Source organism: Oncorhynchus nerka, linkage group LG4 (assembly GCF_034236695.1).
Source record: "Oncorhynchus nerka isolate Pitt River linkage group LG4, Oner_Uvic_2.0, whole genome shotgun sequence".
Classification (NCBI taxonomy): domain Eukaryota; kingdom Metazoa; phylum Chordata; class Actinopteri; order Salmoniformes; family Salmonidae; genus Oncorhynchus; species Oncorhynchus nerka.
The window spans coordinates 83,346,931-83,368,636 of record NC_088399.1 but is presented as its reverse complement, the minus strand read 5'-3'; the positions used below and the strand labels follow the sequence as shown (position 1 = coordinate 83,368,636).

The 21,706-nt window shown below is 41.4% G+C and overlaps 3 protein-coding genes across 4 annotated transcripts in view; 2 read left to right on the top strand and 1 right to left on the bottom strand.

Moving 5' to 3' along the window:
* The window catches only part of LOC115128686 (adenylyl cyclase-associated protein 2-like), a 75,412-nt gene extending 67,392 nt beyond the window's left edge, over positions 1-8,020 (top strand). For both annotated transcript variants that reach the window (XM_029658768.2, XM_029658767.2), the window contains exons 8-13: positions 3,608-3,788; positions 4,216-4,391; positions 4,671-4,794; positions 5,088-5,170; positions 5,447-5,587; positions 5,743-8,020. In XM_029658768.2, the coding sequence (XP_029514628.1) occupies positions 3,608-3,788; positions 4,216-4,391; positions 4,671-4,794; positions 5,088-5,170; positions 5,447-5,587; positions 5,743-5,826 (789 nt within the window). In that variant the 3' untranslated portion in view covers positions 5,827-8,020. The remainder of the gene's footprint in view (positions 1-3,607; positions 3,789-4,215; positions 4,392-4,670; positions 4,795-5,087; positions 5,171-5,446; positions 5,588-5,742) is intronic.
* Positions 8,021-8,064: 44 nt separating this feature from the next.
* LOC115128687 (aurora kinase A- and ninein-interacting protein) lies at positions 8,065-10,368 on the bottom strand. Its single transcript, XM_029658769.2, has 4 exons — positions 10,155-10,368; positions 9,811-9,978; positions 9,459-9,615; positions 8,065-9,303 (listed from the first exon to the last, which is right to left on the bottom strand). Exons 2-4 carry the CDS (start codon positions 9,901-9,903, stop codon positions 8,309-8,311), a joined length of 1,245 nt encoding a protein of 414 aa, XP_029514629.1. The 5' UTR covers positions 9,904-9,978; positions 10,155-10,368; the 3' UTR covers positions 8,065-8,308.
* An 18-nt stretch (positions 10,369-10,386) lies between these two features.
* LOC115128688 (vacuolar protein sorting-associated protein 28 homolog) lies at positions 10,387-21,639 on the top strand. Its single transcript, XM_029658772.2, has 10 exons — positions 10,387-10,467; positions 10,977-11,045; positions 11,298-11,326; positions 11,466-11,503; positions 11,599-11,688; positions 18,566-18,671; positions 18,877-18,978; positions 19,602-19,655; positions 19,953-20,044; positions 20,284-21,639. Exons 2-10 carry the CDS (start codon positions 11,006-11,008, stop codon positions 20,402-20,404), a joined length of 672 nt encoding a protein of 223 aa, XP_029514632.1. The 5' UTR covers positions 10,387-10,467; positions 10,977-11,005; the 3' UTR covers positions 20,405-21,639.
* Positions 21,640-21,706: the final 67 nt, after the last annotated feature.

Here is a 21,706-nt window from a genome sequence, read left to right as displayed (position 1 = left end):
CTCTCATCTAATCTGTCTGCTTCTGTTCAGAGGGACACACTGTCACACATGCAGACACACACACGTTGTGTATTCACACAAACTACACACTCACAGCTCTGGATTCAGTCCGTATCCCAGAAGTATCACGGAAAATCTGCGTTATAGCTCGATTAAAATGTAAAGGCAATGTTCGTGGAGACTGCGTTCCCACGTTCGCGGTATACACTGCATATGTAGGCTCAATCGGAAGTTACCTTTCAATTTTTATGCGGATCTTTCATGATATGGAGTGAATCCAGCCCTTCATTTCATTGCACTCAGTTTTAATCATTGGGCATTTGCTAAACTGACAACTAATACAACTGTGTTGTTTTGTAATGATATGTACCACACGTGTCACAGGTCAGAGGTGGAGTACTGTCAGTTGGACCTCATAGACTGCTAAATCCCCAATGAACTGCAACACCAATCACCAGTACATCAGTCTCACACTGGCTGCAGCGGTACTTGCGTGGTGTGTGTGTGTGCGTTCGTGTGCATGCATGTGTGTGTGTGTGCATGTGTATGTGTGGAGGGAGGGGGAAGGGGGTTGTACAGTTGCTGTGGCATGTTTGAGTGTAGAAGGGGGACCATGGGTAACTGTCCTTGGCAGCTGTGTAGTCAGAGACAGACAGACAGACAGACAGACAGACAGACAGAGTCTGTCTTTTCTGGAGTTGGCGGGCATGGGGCTTTACATTAATCAGCTCATTAGCTTGGTAAGTAAAGGCTCTCAGTGAGAAAAAATGCATTTAGAGTAAAGGTTGACCAGAGTCCCTGTCGCAGCAGGACTTAGGCCGGGATTCAATCCAATCTGCCTTAGATCCGTGTTATAGCACGCTTGACATTAAAGGTAATTTCTGATTGACCCCACATATGCAGCGTTTACCATGAATGCGATCAATGCGGGAACATTGCCTTTAAAAGCTGCATTGTCACAACATACAGTCGGATTGAATCCCTGCCTTAGGTCTCCACTTTTCACCATATGCATATATAAACATCAAAAACAGCACACAGTGGTAGTTAAGGATCATATTTGCCAAGGGTGGACCACTCTGGTCCTGGAGAGCTGGAGGGACAGTGTTTGCAGGCGTTTGTTCCAACCCAGCTTTGACGTTGGCCACATCTGCTACAAGAAACCAGTTGAATATGAAGACCCTCAACTATTTGTCCTATACTCCACCTGCCGGCAACAACTGTATTTTATTTGATTTAACCTTTATTTAACTGGGTAAGTCAGTGAAGAACAAATTCTTATTTACAATGATGGCCTACCAAAAGGCAAAAGGCCTCCTGCGGGGCTGGGATGAAACATTTTAAAATGTTTAAGTACACACATCACGACAAGAGAGACAACACTACATAGAGACCTAAAGACAACAATATAGCAAGGCAGCAACACATGACAACACAGCATGACAACAACATGGTAGCAGCACAAAACATGGTACGAACATTATTGGGCACAGACAACAGCACAAAGGGCAAGAAGGTAGAAACAACAATACATCACACAAGCAACCACAACTGTCAGTAAGACTGTCCATGATTGAGTCTTTGAATGAAGAGATTGAGATAAAACAGTCCAGTTTGAGTGTTTGTTGCAGCTTGTTCCAGTCGCTAGCTGCAGTGAACTGAAAAGAGGAGCGACCCAGGGATGTGCATGCTTTGATGACCTTTAACAGAATGTGACTGGCAGAATGGGTGTTGTATGTGGAGGATGAGGGCTGTAGTAGATACCATATCTCAGATAGTGGGAAGTGAGGCCTATGAGGGTTTTATAAATAAGCATCAACCAGTGGGTCTTGTGACGGGTTTACAGAGATGACCAATTTACAGAGGAGTATAGAGTGTAGTGATGTGTCCAAAAAGGAGTGCAGTGATATGTCCTGCCAATCTCTAAACTATGTCTCTGTAATCTAGCATGGGTATGATGGTCATCTGAATCAGGGTTAGTTTGGCAGCTGGGGTGAAAGAGGACCGATTACGATAGAGGAAACCAAGTCTAGATTTAACTTCAGCCTGTAGCTTTGATATGTGCTGAGAGAAGGACAGTGTATCATCTAGCCATACTACAATGTACTTGTATGAGGTGACTACCCCAGGCTCTAAACCATCAGAGGTAGTAATCACACCTGTGGGGAGAGGGGCATTCTTCTTACCACACCACATGACATTTGTTTTCAGGTGTTCAGAACAAGGTTAAGGGTAGAGAAAGCTTGTTGGACACTATGAAAGCGTTGTTGTAGAGCATTTAACACAAAATCCGGGGAGGGTCAGCTGAGTATAAGACTGTATAATCTGCATATAAATGGATGAGAGAGCTTCCTACTGCCTGCCTGAGCTATGTTGATGTAAATTGAGAAGAGTGTGGGGCCTAGGATCGAGCCTTGACAGGCAGTGGCTGAGACAGCAGATTTTCTGACTTTATACACTGCACTCTTTGAGAAAGGTAGTTAGCAAACCAGGCCAAAGACCCCTCAGAGACACCAATACTCCTTAGCCGGCCCACAAGAATGGAATGGTCGACCATATCAAAAGCTTTGGCCAAGTCAATAAAAATAGCACAATATTGCTTAGAATCAAGGGCGTGTCAGTGACACATCCATAACTTGAGCGGAAACCAGATTGCATACCAGAGAGAATACTATAGACATCAAGAAAGCCAGTCAGTTGATTTTTTGACAAGTTTTTCCAACACTTTTGATAAACAGGGAAAAATAGAAATAGGTCTGTAACAGTTCGGAAAAGCTTGATTTTCCCCTTTAAATAAAGAACGAACCATGGCTGCCTTCCAAGCAATGGGAAACTACCCAGAAAGGAGAGACAGGCTTGGCGTTGATAGGGGCAGCAACCTTAAAGAAGAAAGGGTCCCAGATGTTTTTTTGGGGTCAAGTTCCAGGAGCTCCTTTAGCACCTGGGACTCAGTGACTGCCTGCAGGGAGAAACTTTGTAGCGGGGCAGGTGAAAAAGAGGGAGAAGCATCGGGGATAGTCACATTAGAAGGGGTGGGAGATGAGGACATGTTGGACGGGCAAGGAGGCATGGCAGAGTGAAATAGGAATCCTGACTTAATGAAGTGGTGATTTAAAGAGCTCAACCATGTGCTTATTGTCAGTAACAACCATACCAACAACATTAAGGGACATGGGCAGCTGTGAGGAGGAGGGTTTATTCTGCAGGTCTTTAACCATTTTCCAGAACTTCTTGGGGCTAGACCCACAGAGAGAGAACTGCTCCTTAAAGTAACTAACTTTGGCCTTCCAGATAGCCTGAGTGCACTTATTTCTCATTTGCCTGAACGAGAGCCAGTCAGCCTGAGTATGCGTGTGCCGAGTCTTTTGCCAAATGCAATTATTGAAGTGGAGTAAGTCAGCAAGATCACGGTCAAACCAGGGGCTCAACCTGTTTTTAGCTCTCATTTTCTATTTGGGGGCGTGTCTGTTAGCAATACCACTGAAAATATATAAAAAAGAAGGTCCAAGCATCTTCGACAGAGGGGGACTGTAGTTCCAGACTTCTTCACCATCATCTAGTCTTGATTCACAAAGAGTAACACTCCTCTCTCTATCTCTCAACACAGGGTCCCATTGCTCCTCCCTCTCTGTTCGCTCCTGCCCCTGGCGGTCCCAACCCCCTTCCACCAACCCCACCCCCTGGACCCCCACCAGTCTTCACAGGCGAACTGCCACAGGCCGACAGCACCACGGCCCAGCACTCGGCTCTCTTCGCCCAGCTGAACCAAGGAGAAGCAATCACTAAAGGTAGCCAAGCCACCGTCACCCAGGGGTTGAAGAGCTCTGATCCAACTGCAGGGGAGGGAGGGAGGGGAAAGAAGTAGAAACAGAATAAGAAAGGGAGCGAGAGTTGAAGAGAAAGGATGTGGGTTGAATCAACAGTTACAGAGTTCTGAAAGCACCACTGCCCAGCACTCAGCCCTGTTTGCCCAGCAGAACCAGGGATCCAAGGGTAGCCAAGACAGGAGAGAAGACGAGGAAGAAGGAGGGGGAGAAAGAGAAGGAGAATTGATGAGTTGCTGTGTTGAGGACATAAAAATAGTCATTATATTTCTATGCTGTGTTAGGGTCAAAGTTTCTCAAATTGAGATTTTTTGATAGTTCATTTTTTTAATACATTTTTGTACTAAAACAATAACTTATTACAATGAAGTATCCTCTCTCTGTTCACTAGCATTAAAGCACGTCTCAAAGGACCAGATGACCCATAAGAATCACGCCCTTCGCTCCCAGGGAGGGGAGAATCACGCCTCCCCATCCAAGAGCCGGAACCCCGGCGGCTCCTCCAACCTAGAGCCTCCCCAGAAACGACCCCCACTGCTGGAGCTGGAGGGGAAGAAATGGAGGGTGGTACGTTACCTAGTGTCTTGCCTCGCCTGCCAGGCTTCTAAGTTTTGCTATTATCAAAATGGAGGACATGGAGGATCTTAAAGAATGTCTAGTGAGTCAGGAACATTTTGGTGCTTCTCACATATTCAATGACCAAGACTGCTGTTAGTGTGACAGTACACTTTCGGAGGCGATTGTGATGTCTGGTGCTGAACCCAATGAGGTCATCCAAAGGTGAAGGGTCAAACCGGAGAGGGGTCAGACGGTCACAGGTCACAGGTTTGTTGTTTCTCCCCACAGGAGTACTTTGACCAGGCTCATGACTTGGTTATCAAGGAGACAGAGCTGAGACAGGTGGCCTATGTCTTCTGCTGCAGCAACTCTACTCTACATATAGAGGGAAAGATCAACTCCATCATTGTGGGTGAGTTCAGCCATCTGTTGTATTACCTCTGAGTTGATCATACTGTATTTCTGTTTGATCATTTATACTGCGACGTCATTTACAAAGAAGTGGCCATACACAGTGGACAATTTCTTTGTCATCTTTGACAGCATCGTTCCTGTATCTCTCTCACTCACGTATTTCATGCTTTCCTATGACGTTCACCTCTGACAGATAACTGTAAGAAGCTTGGTCTGGTGTTTGACAACATTGTTCCTGTATCTCTCTCACTCACGTATTTCATGCTTTGCTATGACGTTCACCTCTGACAGATAACTGTAAGAAGCTTGGTCTGGTGTTTGACAACATCGTTGGCATTGTGGAAATAATCAACTCAAAGGACATTCAGTTACAGGTCAGCTCAAATTTCATACATGTTCAAGCAGATAACATACAATATGTGTTCTCTTTCCTCTCGGCATCTGAAGTTCAGCTTCAATGTACCTGCAATAACCCTATCATAGATGTATAGTACTGGCACATTTAGTTTTATGTTATGTTGGGCCATGAGTTAGGTGCCTCTGAGTTAGGGCCATGAGTTTTTTTTGTACTTTTCAGGTTACGCGGACAGGAAAAATGACTGTCCCTAGACTAGTTATAAGATGGAATTATCTGCCCCACTTTTGTCCAGGTGATGGGTAGAGTTCCTACCATCTCCATCAACAAGACAGAGGGATGCCAAGTCTACCTGAGTAAGGACGCTCTGGACTGTGAGATCGTCAGCGCCAAGAGCTCCGAGATGAACATCCTGGTACCACAGGATGACGACTATGTGAGTGTGTGTTAAAGTGTGTTGAGGGCTTGCATTTCCAACGTGCCTGTCTGTCTGCCTGCCTGTCTGTCTGTCTGTGTGAGAGAGTGTAAGGATGAGACTTAGTGAGAGTGTGTCTGAGTGTGGTTTTGTCTTTAACATTGTCTGTTTAACAGAGGGAGTTCCCAGTTCCTGAACAGTTCAAGACCGTTTGGGACGGGTCCAAACTGGTGACAGAACCCACAGAGATCGCTGGCTGATTGCTGATACTTCCTCCTCATCGAGATGATCTCTTATCACCCCCATTTATTCCTCATCTATTTTCCCTCTCCGTCAGAGGTTTCACAAACCCTTATAGGCTGGCTATCACAAGTAATAAAAGGGATCCTGTACCACACAAACCAGACAGTGTAACTGACTGGCTAGTAGTGCTGTAGGTCAGTTGACTGTACGCCTGATTGTATGCATTAAGATGACATTATATTGTTTCCTCTGCACTTTGAAATGGTAGATTGTCCTCGAACTGTTTGTTCAGTTTATTTGTTGCAGAGCACTCTCCTTCACAAAACTACTGTACTATCCACAGAGTTATGGTAAGCTTACTATTTAAACATGCAGTATTTTTGTCAGGTTTCTTCGTGTAGAACTTCTGTGTTTGGCAAATAAAGTTGCATTAAAATGAGGAATAGTGAGGAAGTGTAGCCTTTATGTTAATCTGTTAAATCTGTTTATGCAAAATAAGGTAAAGACTCTCAAACAAGTATCTGGCATCTTAACTTACTTGTGTGTGCCATAAGATAAAAAGTGTTTATGCAAGAAGGCTATGTGTACAACATAATTACTTCTTTACAAGTTAACAGCTGAAAGAGCTACCCTGATAAGGCAAACCTTGTATTAGGATATATTATGGATGTGTCTTTTGATTGGAGAGAACCTTCAGATTCCATACTACTTGGCATTGTAATGTTGTTGTTTTGTGCTTTGTTGTGACTTGATTTGAGAGGCAGAAAGTATTGAAGAATGAGGTCGAGTTGACTTTTGATTTGTATGATATGTAGGATGAAGAGAATGTTCCACGGATAAAATTGAATGGCCAGTTTGAAACTATATGGTCAGTTGAGAGGGAGTTGTAGAGTATGTTCCACAAGATGTTGAAGCATACACTGTTTTGGTTTGCTTTAATACTCTACAATACTAAAATATTCACATCTAGCTGTTCAGTTAACAGTTGTATCATGTTTATACTGCATGGTAGTGTTCTCCCAGCTAGCACATTTGGTTCCTTGGAAGTTGTGGGAGCGTATGTTTTTGATTCCACATTTCTGGGAAGGAAGCCATAAGTTTCCTGACCAGTAGAACTGAATTTTTTTTAAACATTCTGTGAATGGAAGTAAAAATGTTGCCTGTTCTGGGAACTTACATTTTTAGGTTGCAGTGAGGTTCAAAGAACATTTTACTATGGTTCCATGAAAGTTTTCCTGGAAAGGTTTTATTAATGTTCTGAGAATGGTAATGTAATTTGAAGGTAATTAAATAACGTTCTGAGAACATGTTTCAGTAAGACTTCTAATAACACTGCTAGCTTAGTTGAACTGTTTTGAACTCCAAACACAGAACAAATTCAAATGTATTTGCTTAGGCATTAATCATACAATTGTATTTTTTATTGTGGTATGGCGTCAGTGAAATTCAAAACTATTATCTTCTCTTCTTTATCCATGGAATTATTCCACTACGCCACCAGGATGGAGCTGAAAGTACTACATTTCCCACTACAGAAACATATAACTCTCAAAAAATGTGTTAGCTGGGTATCCTGCTCCATTCCTAGAATGTTGTGAGAATGTTGTATGCAAAATAACCGTAGGGCAACAACACCCCAAGTGTTTAAAGCCAAGCTTTAAAAAACAAATGGTTGTCAGAACGTTGTGCTAGCTGGGGTAGCACTGAATTAGGATGGGAGTGTTTTTTTTTTAACACGTAAAAAAAAATATATATAGCCTATATTGCATTTACAGCAGACTTAATTGACAAAGTGAAAGATAATAGTGAGACCTTACTTGCATTTGATAAGCAAGATATATCTTAAACTAGTTATCTTGTTAATTTTCCTAACCCAAATATATGGTTGTAGCATCACCACCAATAGATTGCTGTCACCAGCACTGCATAAGCCTTAATATGCTTAGATACAAATCAAGATAGAGAAATGTTTTTCATAATGTTCAATGTCTACTGAACTATTGTCAATATACATACCTGTTAGTCTGAATACACCACTGTAACCTTAAATTAAGCATCTTCATTTCTTTAATGCATTTTGTATTGGGACACATGCATCAGCATTTATATGGGGTTAATACTGTTAGTGCTTTTCACATGTCTTTATTCATACACAGCAGTGAATTTAGTGTACATAAATGTATCGTTTTTCAAAATAAAATCTAAACTTTAGTGCTTGTGTGATGTCTTGACATTCATTTGGACTTGAGAATATCTTATTTGTGTTACATTTTATTCAGTGCCATAAAGTTAGAAAAGAGAAATGTTCAGAAACTGGATACATCAACTACATTTTCAATTCAGGTACTGTAAGTGTTCAAGTAAAGATCATAGGTGGTTTTCAAACAAGTGATTACATAAGTCATTAGAAACCTTAACCTGCAATACAATTTACAACGCACAAAACATCTAAAATGTTCAGAATTTCTTTCATTAGTTTTCACCATTATACATACATTGTCAGTGTTTGATAACCTTGTTTCCCTGAGAGTCTTGGGTGAAGAGCAACTCCTCTCCTAGCAGGGTTTTATCAGCAGCAAATATACTGTCTCTACCACTAGCTAATACATTAGTCTGGTCCTTTATTGGGCTTCTTGATACCAGAGCACGGTGTGCAATCACCCTGAAGCCCTCAGAGTCCTGTGTGAACAGCATGGCAAGAGTGTCTCCCTCACACTCTCTCAATGGTTGTTCTAGAACACGTTTCATGGACTGTTCTAGAACATGTATCTGTGGTGATGGAAGATGTGGTTTTGTCCATCTGTGAGTGGAAACAGGGCTGAGAGGAGACATCTTGTTTGGGGATGGCGAAGACATTGATCGTGGTAAGTCGTTCTCTTTCCCTTCTACCTGCTGTGATATCAACTGAGAAGGGACAGCCCTTTTCTGGGTGGAGGTCCTATCCTGTGCACCCAGCCAAGCCCTGAATCCACCCTCACTCTGCAGGCTCTCCGGGAAAGCAGTGCCTGGTCTTACTCCAACAAAGAGTTCCTGGTGTGTCAGAACACACTGCCCCTCAGAATCTGGCTCACTTAGATCTTCACTATACTGTGGGATGCTACAGGCACTCCATTGGTCCTGACTGCACTCCTCCTCATGAGTATCAGTCTCTACTGGGGGAGAGGAATTCACAGAGAGCCTTCTCTTTTTGTCTGGTTCCTCCATCTCCTCAGACTGACGGTCCATTTTAAGATGGGGCATATGGGAAACCTCCCAATATGCTCTTTCCCTGAAGCTCTGCCTGTCCCACTCACAGCCTGCAGCATTCTCTCCCTCCGGGCTCATCTGTAGGGTGGTGGGTTGAGCTCTTGTACTCTGTGCCCCTGACTCTAAACGCGCTGCACGTTTCCGTTTGGTTCCGCTCCCAATGTTAACACGCCTGAGTGAAGTTGAGAAACATCTGGTGGAGGTGGAAGGTGTACTTGGCTCTAGAGATGCAGGTGCCTTTTGGGCCACTGTAAGAAAGAGTGACATGGGGAGCCTCTAAAACATTATTGGGATATTACACTAACAACACACTAATTACTGTAAATAACAATTGCTGACATGATTACATTTGTTGAAGTACAGCTTAATCCCGAAGCAGCATTTCCTCTGCACCTGAGCTTACCTTTGCGCTGTGGGGTAAAGAATGAGGATATAGAGCTCTGTTTGTTTACAGGAATCTGGATTTTTGTTTGTGTAAAATTCAGCGCCACTGCTAAGCTGTAACCTCCAGACCGAGCCAGAGGATTCAGTTGTTTTGAGATGGGTCGCAATGGCCTTCTCTGGAATGAGAAATTAACAGTTTTTAAAAATGACAATTAGGGAATGTATTCAATCATTGTCTCCACAAGTTCAGAGCAAGGAAAACATATAGTATATTATGATAAATAATCATAGTAGTGGACTATCTTGTTTTCATGACAACAAACTCAGCTGGGTCAGAACCAATGAGTCAGACATTTTCCAAAGCACAGTACCTGTTTAGCCTTTTCTTTGAGGTCTACAGTGTCCAGCCAAACCCCACACTCCTCCTGTGTTGAAGCCTGAGATGGCGCTTTGGAGGTTTTCATGGTAATGTAGGACAGGCTTGCGAATGATACGTTTGGAAATTAGCCTCCTTCGATTTGCATTGAACCCCCCGGTTGCTTTGGATGACAAAACAATTACTGTCATGAAACAAGCTGAGCTTCAACCACGCCATTTGTCAAAACATAAACCTGCTTTAGTTAGTATATCAGATATATTTTGTAGCGGTACTAGGTGAGAGCTTTTTAATATTTGAGCTAAAATACAAGCTATCTAATTCGATTTTCAGTCTTACCTTGTAGCAAAGCTATGTTGTGTCTTTTTTGAGTCTCGCGCGCCAGAAAATAGTTGGGCTTCTACTTGCCAGATATTGCACTTGAAACTCCACTCACTTTATAAAAGTATCAGTAGGAAATATAATTCAAATATACATTTCCTCATGTGGTAACACGTTTCTAAATAGTATTTTTTGTATTTTAACACTTATTTAGAATTTTGCTTATTTTAAGTGAGGCACAGAAAGGCACCTTATGTTTTGCGACGTCTGTGGGTCCTTTGGTTCCGCGAGGGGTGTGTTTACACTGACGTCACTTCAGTTTGCTAAGGGGGTGAGTTAAATATTTCCAGAACATTTTGATTTATTATTGAAGTATTGGTCGAATAACATGTGTATATTATTTCAATTTACGTAATAGTAGTGTATTGTGAAGTTGCCTAACTTATCCAGCCAATATATTGTGCCAAATGGGTGACTGTTTTGGTTAGATTAATCACAAAGGAAATGCTAGCTAGCTAACTAGTTTATTTTTCATAAAATATCTACAGTAGCTAATGTCATCATCTTTGAATATTGTTGTTGACATCTATTTATCAAATAATCTCCCTTACCAACCTTTGTAATTAGCTAAACGAGTGGTGAATTCATCAAAGTGTAGCTAGCTAGATAAGATACATTTCGTGCTTGCTAGCCAGTTGAGGACTTCCTGCTTGTATTTTCTCTTTGCTAGCTAACTAACGTGACAGATCGCTACAGCCACAGTTTACAGTCAATTAATTAACTTTGATGTTATAGCTAAAGTATTTGAAAGGCATCTGTAACATGTATTACTTTTAATAGATAAAAGTTGTGAAACGGCAGCAGTCACCATGTTTCACGGAATACCTGTCGCAGGAGGTATGGGAGGAGGTAAGTTTTACCTGACAGTCACAAATGTACTCAAGTACAGTGAAATTCCTTTCTTGCAAGCTCCAACCCAACAATGCAGCAATCAATATCAATGAAGCACTAGGTAGAACAAAAAACACACGAGAAATAAGAAGAATACAAGAAAGTAAAAAGACCCAGGCTTTTTTAGAGACCTCTTATAGACGTGATCATCAAAGAGATGTGGTCTTATAAAGCATCTCTGTTATGCCTTTATACTTCTCTTCATTATAGCTCCTGTCAATAAACCTGAATTGTATGAGGTAAGTGGGGTTTTGTAGGGTTTGCATAATTTAATGGCATATTTATGGCATATTTGGTGGACCTCTGGCTTTGAGTTTTCTGCATTATTACCAGGTTTAAAAAAAATCCAAAATAAGAAATAATGCAGTTTGTTTTTAGGAAGTAAAATTGTACAAGAATGCCAGAGAGAGAGAGAAGTAAGTGAACATTGACTGTAAATTCATGATAAACGCTATTCACAAACCATGTAGGTGAGATGTTAACATTGAGCGTTGTGCTTGTATTTCTCAAGGTTTGACAACATGGCAGAGCTGTTTGCTGTGGTGAAGACCCTTCAGGCCCTGGAGAAAGCTTACATCAAAGACTGTGTGACTCCTAATGAGTGAGTTAATATACTCTGACTGGTTGTGTGTGTGTGCACGTCTGTCATAGACCAGTGTTTCCCAACCCTGGTCCTCAAGTATCCCCACATTTTCTTATTGTAACCCTGGACAAGCACACTTGATTCAACTTGTCAACTAATCCTGTTGTGACTAGGGGGCAGTATTTTCATTTTTGGAAAAATAACGTTCCCAAAGTAAACGGGATATTTTGTCAGGACAAGATGCTAGAATATGCATATAATTGACAGTTTAGGATAGAAAACACTCTAAAGTTTCCAAAACTGTAAAAATATTGTCTGCGAGTATAACATAACTGATATTGCAGGCGTAAGCCTGAGAAAAATCCAATCCGGAAGTGACTCATGTTTTGAAAGCTCTGTGTTCCAATGCGTCCCTATTGAGCAGTGAATGGGCTATCAACCAGATTACTTTTTCTACGTATTCCCCAAGGTGTCTCCAGCATTGTGACGTAGTTTTACGCATTTATGTTGAAGAATACCCGTAAGCGGCTACATTGTGTAAGTGGTCACCTGATGGCTCTCAGAGTGATTCTCGCATAAAATACAGAGGTAGCCATTTTTCCATTCGGTCCTACTGAAAAACTAATTGTCCCGGTGGATATATTATCGAATAGATATTTGAAAAACACCTTGAGGATTGATTATAAACAACGTTTGCCATGTTTCTGTCGATATTATGGAGCTAATTTGGAATATTTTTCGGCGTTGTCGTGACCGGTCGATTTCTCAGCCAAACGTGAAGAACAAACGGAGCTATTTCGCCTACAAAAATAATATTTTTGGAAAAAAGGAACATTGGCTATCTCACTGGAAGTCTCGTGAGTGAAAACATCCGAAGCTCATCAAAGGTAAACGATTTAATTTGATTGCTTTTCTGATTTTCGTGACCAAGTTACCTGCTGCTAGCTGGACATAATGGTATGCTAGGCTATCGATAAACTTACACAAATGCTTGTCTTGCTTTGGCTGTAAAGCATATTTTGAAAATCTGAGATTACATGGTGATTAACAAAAGGCTAAGCTGTGTCTCAATATATTTCACTTGTGATTTTCATGAATAGGAATATTTTCTAGTAATATTTATGTCCGTTGCGTTATGCTAATTAGTCTCAGTCGATGATTACGCTCCTGGATCCGGGATGGGGAGTATCAAGAGGACTTGCCTAGTTAAATAAAGGTTTATAAAATATATTAAAAAAATATACATGTGGGTTGGTAAGAAGAATGCCGCTCTCCCCACATGTGTGATTACTACCTCTGATGGTTTAGAGCTTGAGGTAGTCACCTCATACAAGTATTTGGTAGTACGTAGTACTAGACGGTACACTGTCCTTCTCTCAGCACATATCAAAGCTGCAGACTAAAGTTAAATCTAGACTTGGTATCCACCATCATAATTGTTCCTCTTTCACCTCAGCTGCCAAACTAAGCCTGATTCAGATGACCATCCTACCCATGCTAGATTACAGAGACATAATTTAGAGATTGGCAGGTAACGGTGCTCTCGATTTTCCACCAATGCTCCTTATAGGACACATCACTGCACTCTATACTCCTCTGTAAACTGGTCATCTCTATATACCCGTCACAAGACCCACTGGTTGATGCTTATTTATAAAACCCTCTTAGTCCTCACTCCCCTCCTATCTGAGATATCTACTGCAGCCCTCATCCTCCACATACAACACCCATTCTGCCAGTCACATTCTGTTAAAGGTCCCCAAAGCATACACATCCCTGGGTCTCTCCTCTTTTCAGTTCGCTGCAGCTAGCGACTGGAACAAGCTGCAACAAACACTCAAACTGGACTGTTTTATCTCAATCTCTTCATTCAGACTCAATCATGGACACTCTTACTGACAGTTGTGGCTGCTTTGTGCGATATATTGTTGTCTCTACCTTCTTGAACTTTGTGCTGCTGACTGTGCCCAATAATGTTTGTACCATGTTTGTGCTGCTACCATGTTGTGTTGCTACCATGTTGTTATGTTGTGTTGCTACCATGCTGGTGTTGTCATGTGTTGCTGCCTTGCTGTGTTGTTGTCTTAGGTCTCTCTTTATGTAGTGTTGTGTTGTCTCTCGTTGTGATGTGTGTTTTGTCCTATATTTATATTGTATTTATTCTTTTAATCCCAGGGCCCCGTCCCCGCAGGAGGCCTTTTGCCTTTTGGAAGGCCGTCATTGTAAATAATAATTTGTTCTTAACTCACATGCCTAGTTAAATAAAATAAAAAAATATTCGGTCAAGATTTTTAGTACACTCACACACACACCTTTATTTTACAGTTTATGACAGTGTTTCCCAACCCTGGTCCTTGAGTACCCCAAACAGTACACATTTTTGTTGTAGCCCTGGACAAACCAGCCTCATTCAATGCTTAATGTTAAGAACAAATTCTTATTTACAATGACGGCCTACACCGGCCAAACTCAGACGACGCTGGGCCAATTGGGACTCCCAATCCCGGCCGATTGTGATACAGTCTGGATTCGAACCAGGTTGTCTGTAGTGTAGTGTCTTAGACCCCTGCGCCACTTGGAAGCCCTGTGATATGACCTTTGTTTTGGAGGTGTTCAGAACAAGGTTAACGGCAGAGAAAGCTTGTTGGACACTTAGAAAGCATTGTTGTAGAGCATTTAACACAATATCCGGGCAGGGGCCAGCTGAGTATAAGACTGTATTCTCTGCATATGAATGGATATAATGCTTAAAACCAGCAAATTGTTTGGGGACAGACTTGGTGGGGACAACCGAGCACTGAGGGTGATCATTGGTAAAGATTGCCACTCCTCCAACTCTGGAAGATCTGTCTTGCTGAGAAAGGTTAACATTAGTATTCTAAACACTCGTTCTTAAGCACGTCTCAGTAATGACCAACACGTCTGGATTGGAGCTGTGAACCCACACTTTCAATTGATCCATTTTAGGTAATAAGCTTCTAGTGTTAACGTGCAGAAAACCTTGGCTTTCACGAGAGCAGAAATCAGTGAAGCAGATATCAGAGCACAAGTCAGGATTGGGGCTAGCAACTGTAGATGATGGGCCAGGGTGTACATGCACATTTCCAGATATTTTCCAGATCTCATCAACAGTAATACAATCAAAGCATGTTATAGTACAGGGAGAGCTCTGCAGTGCTGATTTATGACATCTGAATGTGCATCAGGTGGCAACAAGATCATATTGTACAGCAATTTCATCAGGTAACATGAATACAAAGCCGGTGAGTGGATGGAATAGGATGGGAGGCCAAAAGTCTGTCACCAATAGAGAGTCAAAGTCCCGAGTGTGGGAACAAATAGCCTGTCCCACGGTTGGGTAAAGAAAGTTTGTAGTCAACAAAGTATAAAGGAGTCATGAGGCAAAATGCACAAGAAAAAAAAAATATATATAACGACTTGGGGCTAGCCATTGTAAGTTCAGAGTCACTCGACCCAACAGTGCGTGTGTGCTGGAGGCAAGCGAAAGCTCGGGAGAGAGGGGTGAGTGTGGTGGAGGAGGTACTTGTAGCAGACAGGGGGAGACAGGCCAGGGCAGACAGTGAACAAAGAGAGGTGAGTGTGGTGGAGGTACAGTGGGGCAAAAAAGTATTTAGTCAGCCACCAATTGTGCAAGTTCTCCCACTTAAAAAGATGAGAGAGGCCTGTAACTTATTATACTTATTTCCCACCATAATTTGCAAATACATTCATAAAAAATCCTACAATGTGATTTTCTGGATTTTTTTTCTCATTTTGTCTGTCATAGTTGAAGTGTACCTATGATGAAAATGACTTCTTTTTAAGTGGGAGAACTTGCACAATTGGTGGCTGACTAAATACTTTTTTTGCCCCACTGTACCTGTAGCAGACAGGGGGAGACAGGCCAGGGCAGACAGTGAACAGAGAGGGGGGAGTGTGGTGGAGGTGGTACTTGTAGCAGACAGGGGGAGATATCACCAGGTGGAATCCATGCAGCAGTACAGTAGGCAATGGGAGTAGGTGTCACCCACTTGGGAGAAGCTTTTATTTCCTGAGGCAGATTTCTTGTAGAAAATGCCAGGGAATGGTCTTTGAACAGCAGGAGGGGGCTTGAGAGGACGCTTCAAAGACTTCCGACACTTGTTGGGCCAAAGGCCTTTTACTTCACACCTTAGTGCTAATTGAATCTGGCTCAGTTCCAGGTTGGAATGGTGTCCTCAGGTCTCTGCTGTTTGTTTGCTACAGCACCCTCTGTATAGCTTGGGAAAATAATATCTTGGAAGCAGTAATCTCTCTGGTTTTGGTCAGAATTAAGTTGTAGGTTTGGAGTTTTGATCTGGAGAAAAGGCCATGCTGTGGAGGGTAGCATCCTGCATATGTACCTGCGGAAAAATCCAAGTTTATGTAACTCCAAATCTATCCTTTTGTAAAAAAAAAAAAAAAGAAGAAGAAAACTGTTGAAAAATCAGGTACTTTTTAACCTTATTTAACCAGGCAAGTCAGTTAATAACAAATTCTTATTTTCAATGACAGCCTAGGAACAGTGGGTTCTGTTCAGGGGCAGAATGACAGATTTGTACCTTGTCAGCTCGGGGATTTGAACTTGCAAACTTGCGGTTACTAGTCCAACGCTCTAACCACTAGGCTACCTGGCCTTGTGTTTTAGGTTATTGTCCTGCTGAAAGGTGAATTTGTGTCCCAGTGTCTGTTGGAAAGCAGACTGATACAGGGTTTCCTCAAGGATTCTGCCTTTAATTAGATTTATTCTGTTTATTTTTATCTTAAAAATCTCCCTAGTCCTTGCCAATGATAAACATACCCATAACATGATGCAGCCACCACCATGCTTGACAATATGAAGAGTTGATTCTCAGTCGTGTTGGATTTGCCCCAAACATAACACGTTCTATTCAGGACATGAAGTAGATTTATTTTCCACATTTAAGCAGGTTTACTTTACTGCCTTATTGCAAACGGGATGTATGTTTTGTAATATTTTTATTCTGTACAGGCTTCCTTCTTTTCACTCTTGTCATTTAGGTTAGTGTTGCGGTATAACTAGAATGGTGTTGACCCATCCTCAGTTTTCTCCCATCACAGCCATTAAACTGTACATTTTTTAAAGTCACCATTGGCCTCATGGTGAAATCCCAGAGTGATTTCCTTCCTCTCCAGCAACTGAGTTAGGAAGCACGCCTGTGTCTTTGTAGTGACTGAGTGAATTAATACAACATCCAAAGTATAATGAATATTCAATGTCTGCTTTTTTAAATATTTGTTTTATCTCACTTTGCAAGAAATTGGGAAAACATCCCTGATTTTTGTGGTTGAATCTGTGCTTCAAATGCACTGCTCAACTGAGGGACCTAACAGATAATTAATTGTATGTGTGGGGTACAGACATTAGGTAGTCATTCAAAAATCACGTATAATAATCACGTATAATAAAAAATAAATAAAAATTAAAAACGTTATTTCACCAGGTAAGCTCGTTGAGAACAAGTTCTCATTTACAACTGTGACCTGGCCAAGATAAAGCAAAGCAGTGCATCACAAACAACACAGTGTTACACAAAGAATAAACAAACATACAATAGAAAAAGTATATATACAGTGTGTGCAAATGAGGTAGGATAGGGGAGTTAAGGCAATAAATAGGCCATAGTGGCAAAATAATTACAATATAGCAATTAAACACTGGAGTGATAGATGTGCAGAAGATGAATGTGCAAGTAGAGATACTGGGGTGCAAAGGAGCTAAATTAATAAAATAAATAACAGTATGGGGATGAGGTAGTTGGATGGGCTATTTACAGATGGGCTATGTACAGGTGTAGTGATCTGTGAGCTGCTCTGACAGCTGGTGCTTAAAGTTAGTGAGGGAGATATGAGTCTCCAGCTTCAGTGATTTTTGCAGTATTATTGCACACAGTGAGTCCATGAAACTTTTTTGTGACTTGTTAACCTCTACGAGATCGTTGTTGTCTCCCCCCGCGGGACAGTTGAGCTAAGGTAGGCTAATGTGATTAGCATGAGGTTGTAAGTAACAAACAAAAAATCCCAGGACATGGACATATCTGATATGGGCAGAAAGCTTAAATTAAATTCTTGTTAATCTAACTGCAATGTCCAATTTACAGTAGCTATTACAGGGAAAGAATACCATTCTATTGTTTGAGGAGAGTGCACAATTATGAACTTGGAAATGTATTAATTAACCAATTAGGCACATTTGGGCAGTCTTGATACAACATTTTGAACAGATATGCAATGGTTCATTGAATCAGTGTAAAACTTTGCACATACACTGCTGCCATCGAGTGGCCAAAATCTAAATTGCGTCTGGGCTGGAATAAGACATTATGGCCTTTCTTTTGCATTTCAAAGATGATGATACAAAAAAGTTTTGTTCTTTGTTATCTTTTACCAGATCTAATGTGTTATATTGTCCTACATTAATTTCACATCTTCACAAACTTTCCACAAACAAAAAGTGTTTCCTTTGAAATGCTATCAAGAATATGCATATCCTTGCTTCAGGTCCTGAGCTACAGGCATATTTGGGTATGTCATTTTAGGCGAAAATTGAAAAAAGGGGTGGATCCTTAGGAGGATCATATTTATACTCCTGAACTTATTTGGGCTTGCCATAACAAAGGGATTGACTCGACATTTCAGCTTTTCAGTTTTAATTTGTACAAATGTCTAAAAACAATTCCACTTTGACATTATGGGGTATTGTGTGTGTAGGCCAGTGACACAAATTATATTTTAAATTCAGGCTGCAACACAATAAAATGTGAAAAAGTCAAGGCGTATGAATACTTTCTGAAAGTACTGTATGAGGTTGCTTCAACATTAGAGAATGAGATCCATTACTGTGTGTTTCCATCAGGTACACGGCTGCTTGCTCCAGGCTACTGGTGCAGTACAAGGCTGCTTTCAAACAGGTCCAGGGATCTGACGTGGGTTCTATCGACGACTTCTGTAGGAAGTACAGAGTGAGTTTATATCAGTCACACTGCTTTGAGTGGAGTGCAGCTTTTGCAGTTAATGGAATCCACTCAATGTAACGTAAAGTGGCTGATCCTAGATGTGTACGTGCTTTAGCCATCTGCTGGCTGCCGAACTTGAGAACAATATCTGAATATGAGTACATTGGTTTGTATTTCATATTGTTCTCCTCTCCCTTCTCTTGTATATCAGCTTGACTGCCCGCTATCTATGGAGCGAATCAAGGAGGATCGACCAATCACCATCAAGGATGACAAGGGCAACCTGAATCGCTGCATTGCTGATATCGTATCGGTACGTCTCTTCACTATGCTCATGACATTAAACACTAAGTGATTTCAGACGCTGGGATCACCAACATTTTTTGCCAACATTGAAGCATTTGCGGTCCAATATCGATTTAATAATAAAGTGCCTACTGTTCTGGCACTGTCTTTTTCTTAATTTTACACATGTTCTGGCTCATCCCAGAACGCTGTTGGTGCCCCCTTAAGTGCCACAGCAAATTGCATCCCACATCCAGTAGGGCCGCTGAACGGAGAGGAACAGCATAGGAGAGATATAACACACAAATTCAAACTCTTTCATAAGATCAGACTGGTAGGAAAGGGGGATACCTAGTCAGTTGTACAATTGAATGATTTAAACTGAATTGTGTCTTCCACATTTAACCCCTTCTGAATCAGAGAGGTGCGGGGGGTTGCCTTAATCGACATCCACTTCATTGGCGCCCGGTGAACAGTGGGTTAACTGCCTTGCTCAGGGGCAGAAGGACAGATTTTTACCTTGCCAGACCACACATTTGAAAGTGTGTGATTGTTCTGCAGTAAATGTCAGGTTTCTGACAGACAGTGAAATTGTCAGTTAAGCTTACACATTATTGTCCTTCGTTTCTGTTTCTCCTCTCCTATCCCCAGCTCTTTATCACGGTGATGGACAAGCTACGTCTGGAAATCCGGGCGATGGATGAGGTAAATAGATCCGACTGAGGTCAAGTGACAATGAACATCAACATATTACCTCTAAAGTAATTTGGGCTTGGAAAGCCCTCAGAGGCCCTATTTATAGGCAACATAGGACAATTCGGATATTTTGCTATTTTTTTTGCAAAATATCTGATGTGATTGGTCAGAAGATGAATAATTGGGCAAAAGATCAGAATTGGGCTGCCTGTGTAAACGCAGCCATATAACCTGTCGGGTAAAGTGGTTAGGGTCCGGTATTGTTTCTATGTTTCATTGACTGATGGGGTGGTTTGATTTTATCAGATCCAACCAGACCTGAGAGAGCTGATGGAGACCATGAACAGAATGAGCAACATGCCCCCAGACAATGAGGCCAAGGACAAAGTCACCCTCTGGTAAAGATATACCTCACTTACACACATTTAGGACTGGTTTCCCAGGCACAGTTTGAGCCTAGTCTTGGACTAAGAAGCACTTTCAATGGAGAATCCTCATTGACCATACTTTTTAATATATGACTAGGCTTAATCTGTGCCTGGGAAAATGGCCCTTATTGTCTAACAATGACAGTAGGTGTAACACTAAAATAGTATAGTAATTCCAAAGGTAAAGAGTTGCATGTTTTCCTCTTTAGGTTGACCACTCTCAGCAGCATGTCAGCCTCTGATGAGCTGGATGACTCCCAGGTTCGCCAGATGCTGTTTGACCTGGAGTCAGCCTACAACGCCTTCAATCGCTTCTTACACTCCTCCTAATCTACCCATCATCCAGGACTATTCTCACCTTTCTTATATCATTGTACTATCCCTTCCTCTCTCGCTACGCGTCTCAGAGGTCGTCTCCTCTGTTTGGTCTGTACTATTCAATGGAATAATATCTTTCTTCCTCCATCTCTGGTACAGTACTTGTCTGTCTTATCCTTTGAACTCTGACCTAGACTCATGGCTGCGTCCAGTGCTGTGGCCCAGTGGGGTCCTCCTGTTCAGTGAGATGCCTAGTTGAGTTGTAGTTCTCTAGCCTGAGTGACGGGGCACTGTGTTAAGACTACTCATATCAAATTTGATTTGCCACACGCGCCGAATACACCAGGTGTAGACCTCACCGTAAAAATGTTTACTTACAAGCCCTTAACCAACAATGCAGTTTTAAGAAAATATTTACTAAATAAACTAAAGTAAAATAAAAAAGTAAAACAGTAAAATAATGAGACTATATTACAGGGGGTACCGACACCGAGTCAATGTGGTATCAGCCTGTGTTCTAGCATCTACAGTATATAGGACTGTGTTTACGTCTGGTGTTGTCATACCAACACAAGGCCTGGTGTGAGTCTGTACCCTTTAAAAATCACTTTATATGAAGACAAGATATTTGAAATACAACATGTAAAAAAGTGACCTGGGGTGTGTTTAAGAAGTTCGGTCAGCCAAAACTTTGATAAAGGGATGGAAATAACATTTTGAGATGAAAATGAACTGCTAAATTTGTGAAATACAGTGTTGCTGTTCCTCATCTGCACTCTGAGGCACTCCAATAACTTGTGTACAGGTTATTCCTGGCAATGGATGTTCAGTTAACTCAAGTTGAAACAGTGACAGGTGGGCCTGAATATAGTTAAGGCCAACCTGTAATGCACCCTTATTGATGATCATGTTGAAACACTCCAGTGAATGAAATGTGTTTGTCTATGATTTTGTTTCTCATTTGAGTACATTTGATATTATAGTACTATACTTCAGTTAACATTCTTAATTCAGCTTTTCTTTAGATGTGAGGGTTTGGCCACATTAGGTGGGCAATGGAGATGGGTGGATTCATAGAATGTCCTCCTTTTGGGATGCTGACTAAATGGTGTTTCACCCCTCAATGAAAATTAGGGAGAGCATATTTATTAAGAATTACCATTGTAAATAATGCAGAATTTGAATTTTAAAAAAAAGCATGTAACACTTTAAAAAAATAATATTTAAAAACATCTACCTACCTCCAACTTTGGTGTCTCCCTGTTATCATGTTTAGAAATGTACCGGTATGTCTGAATTCTAAGGTCATTCATT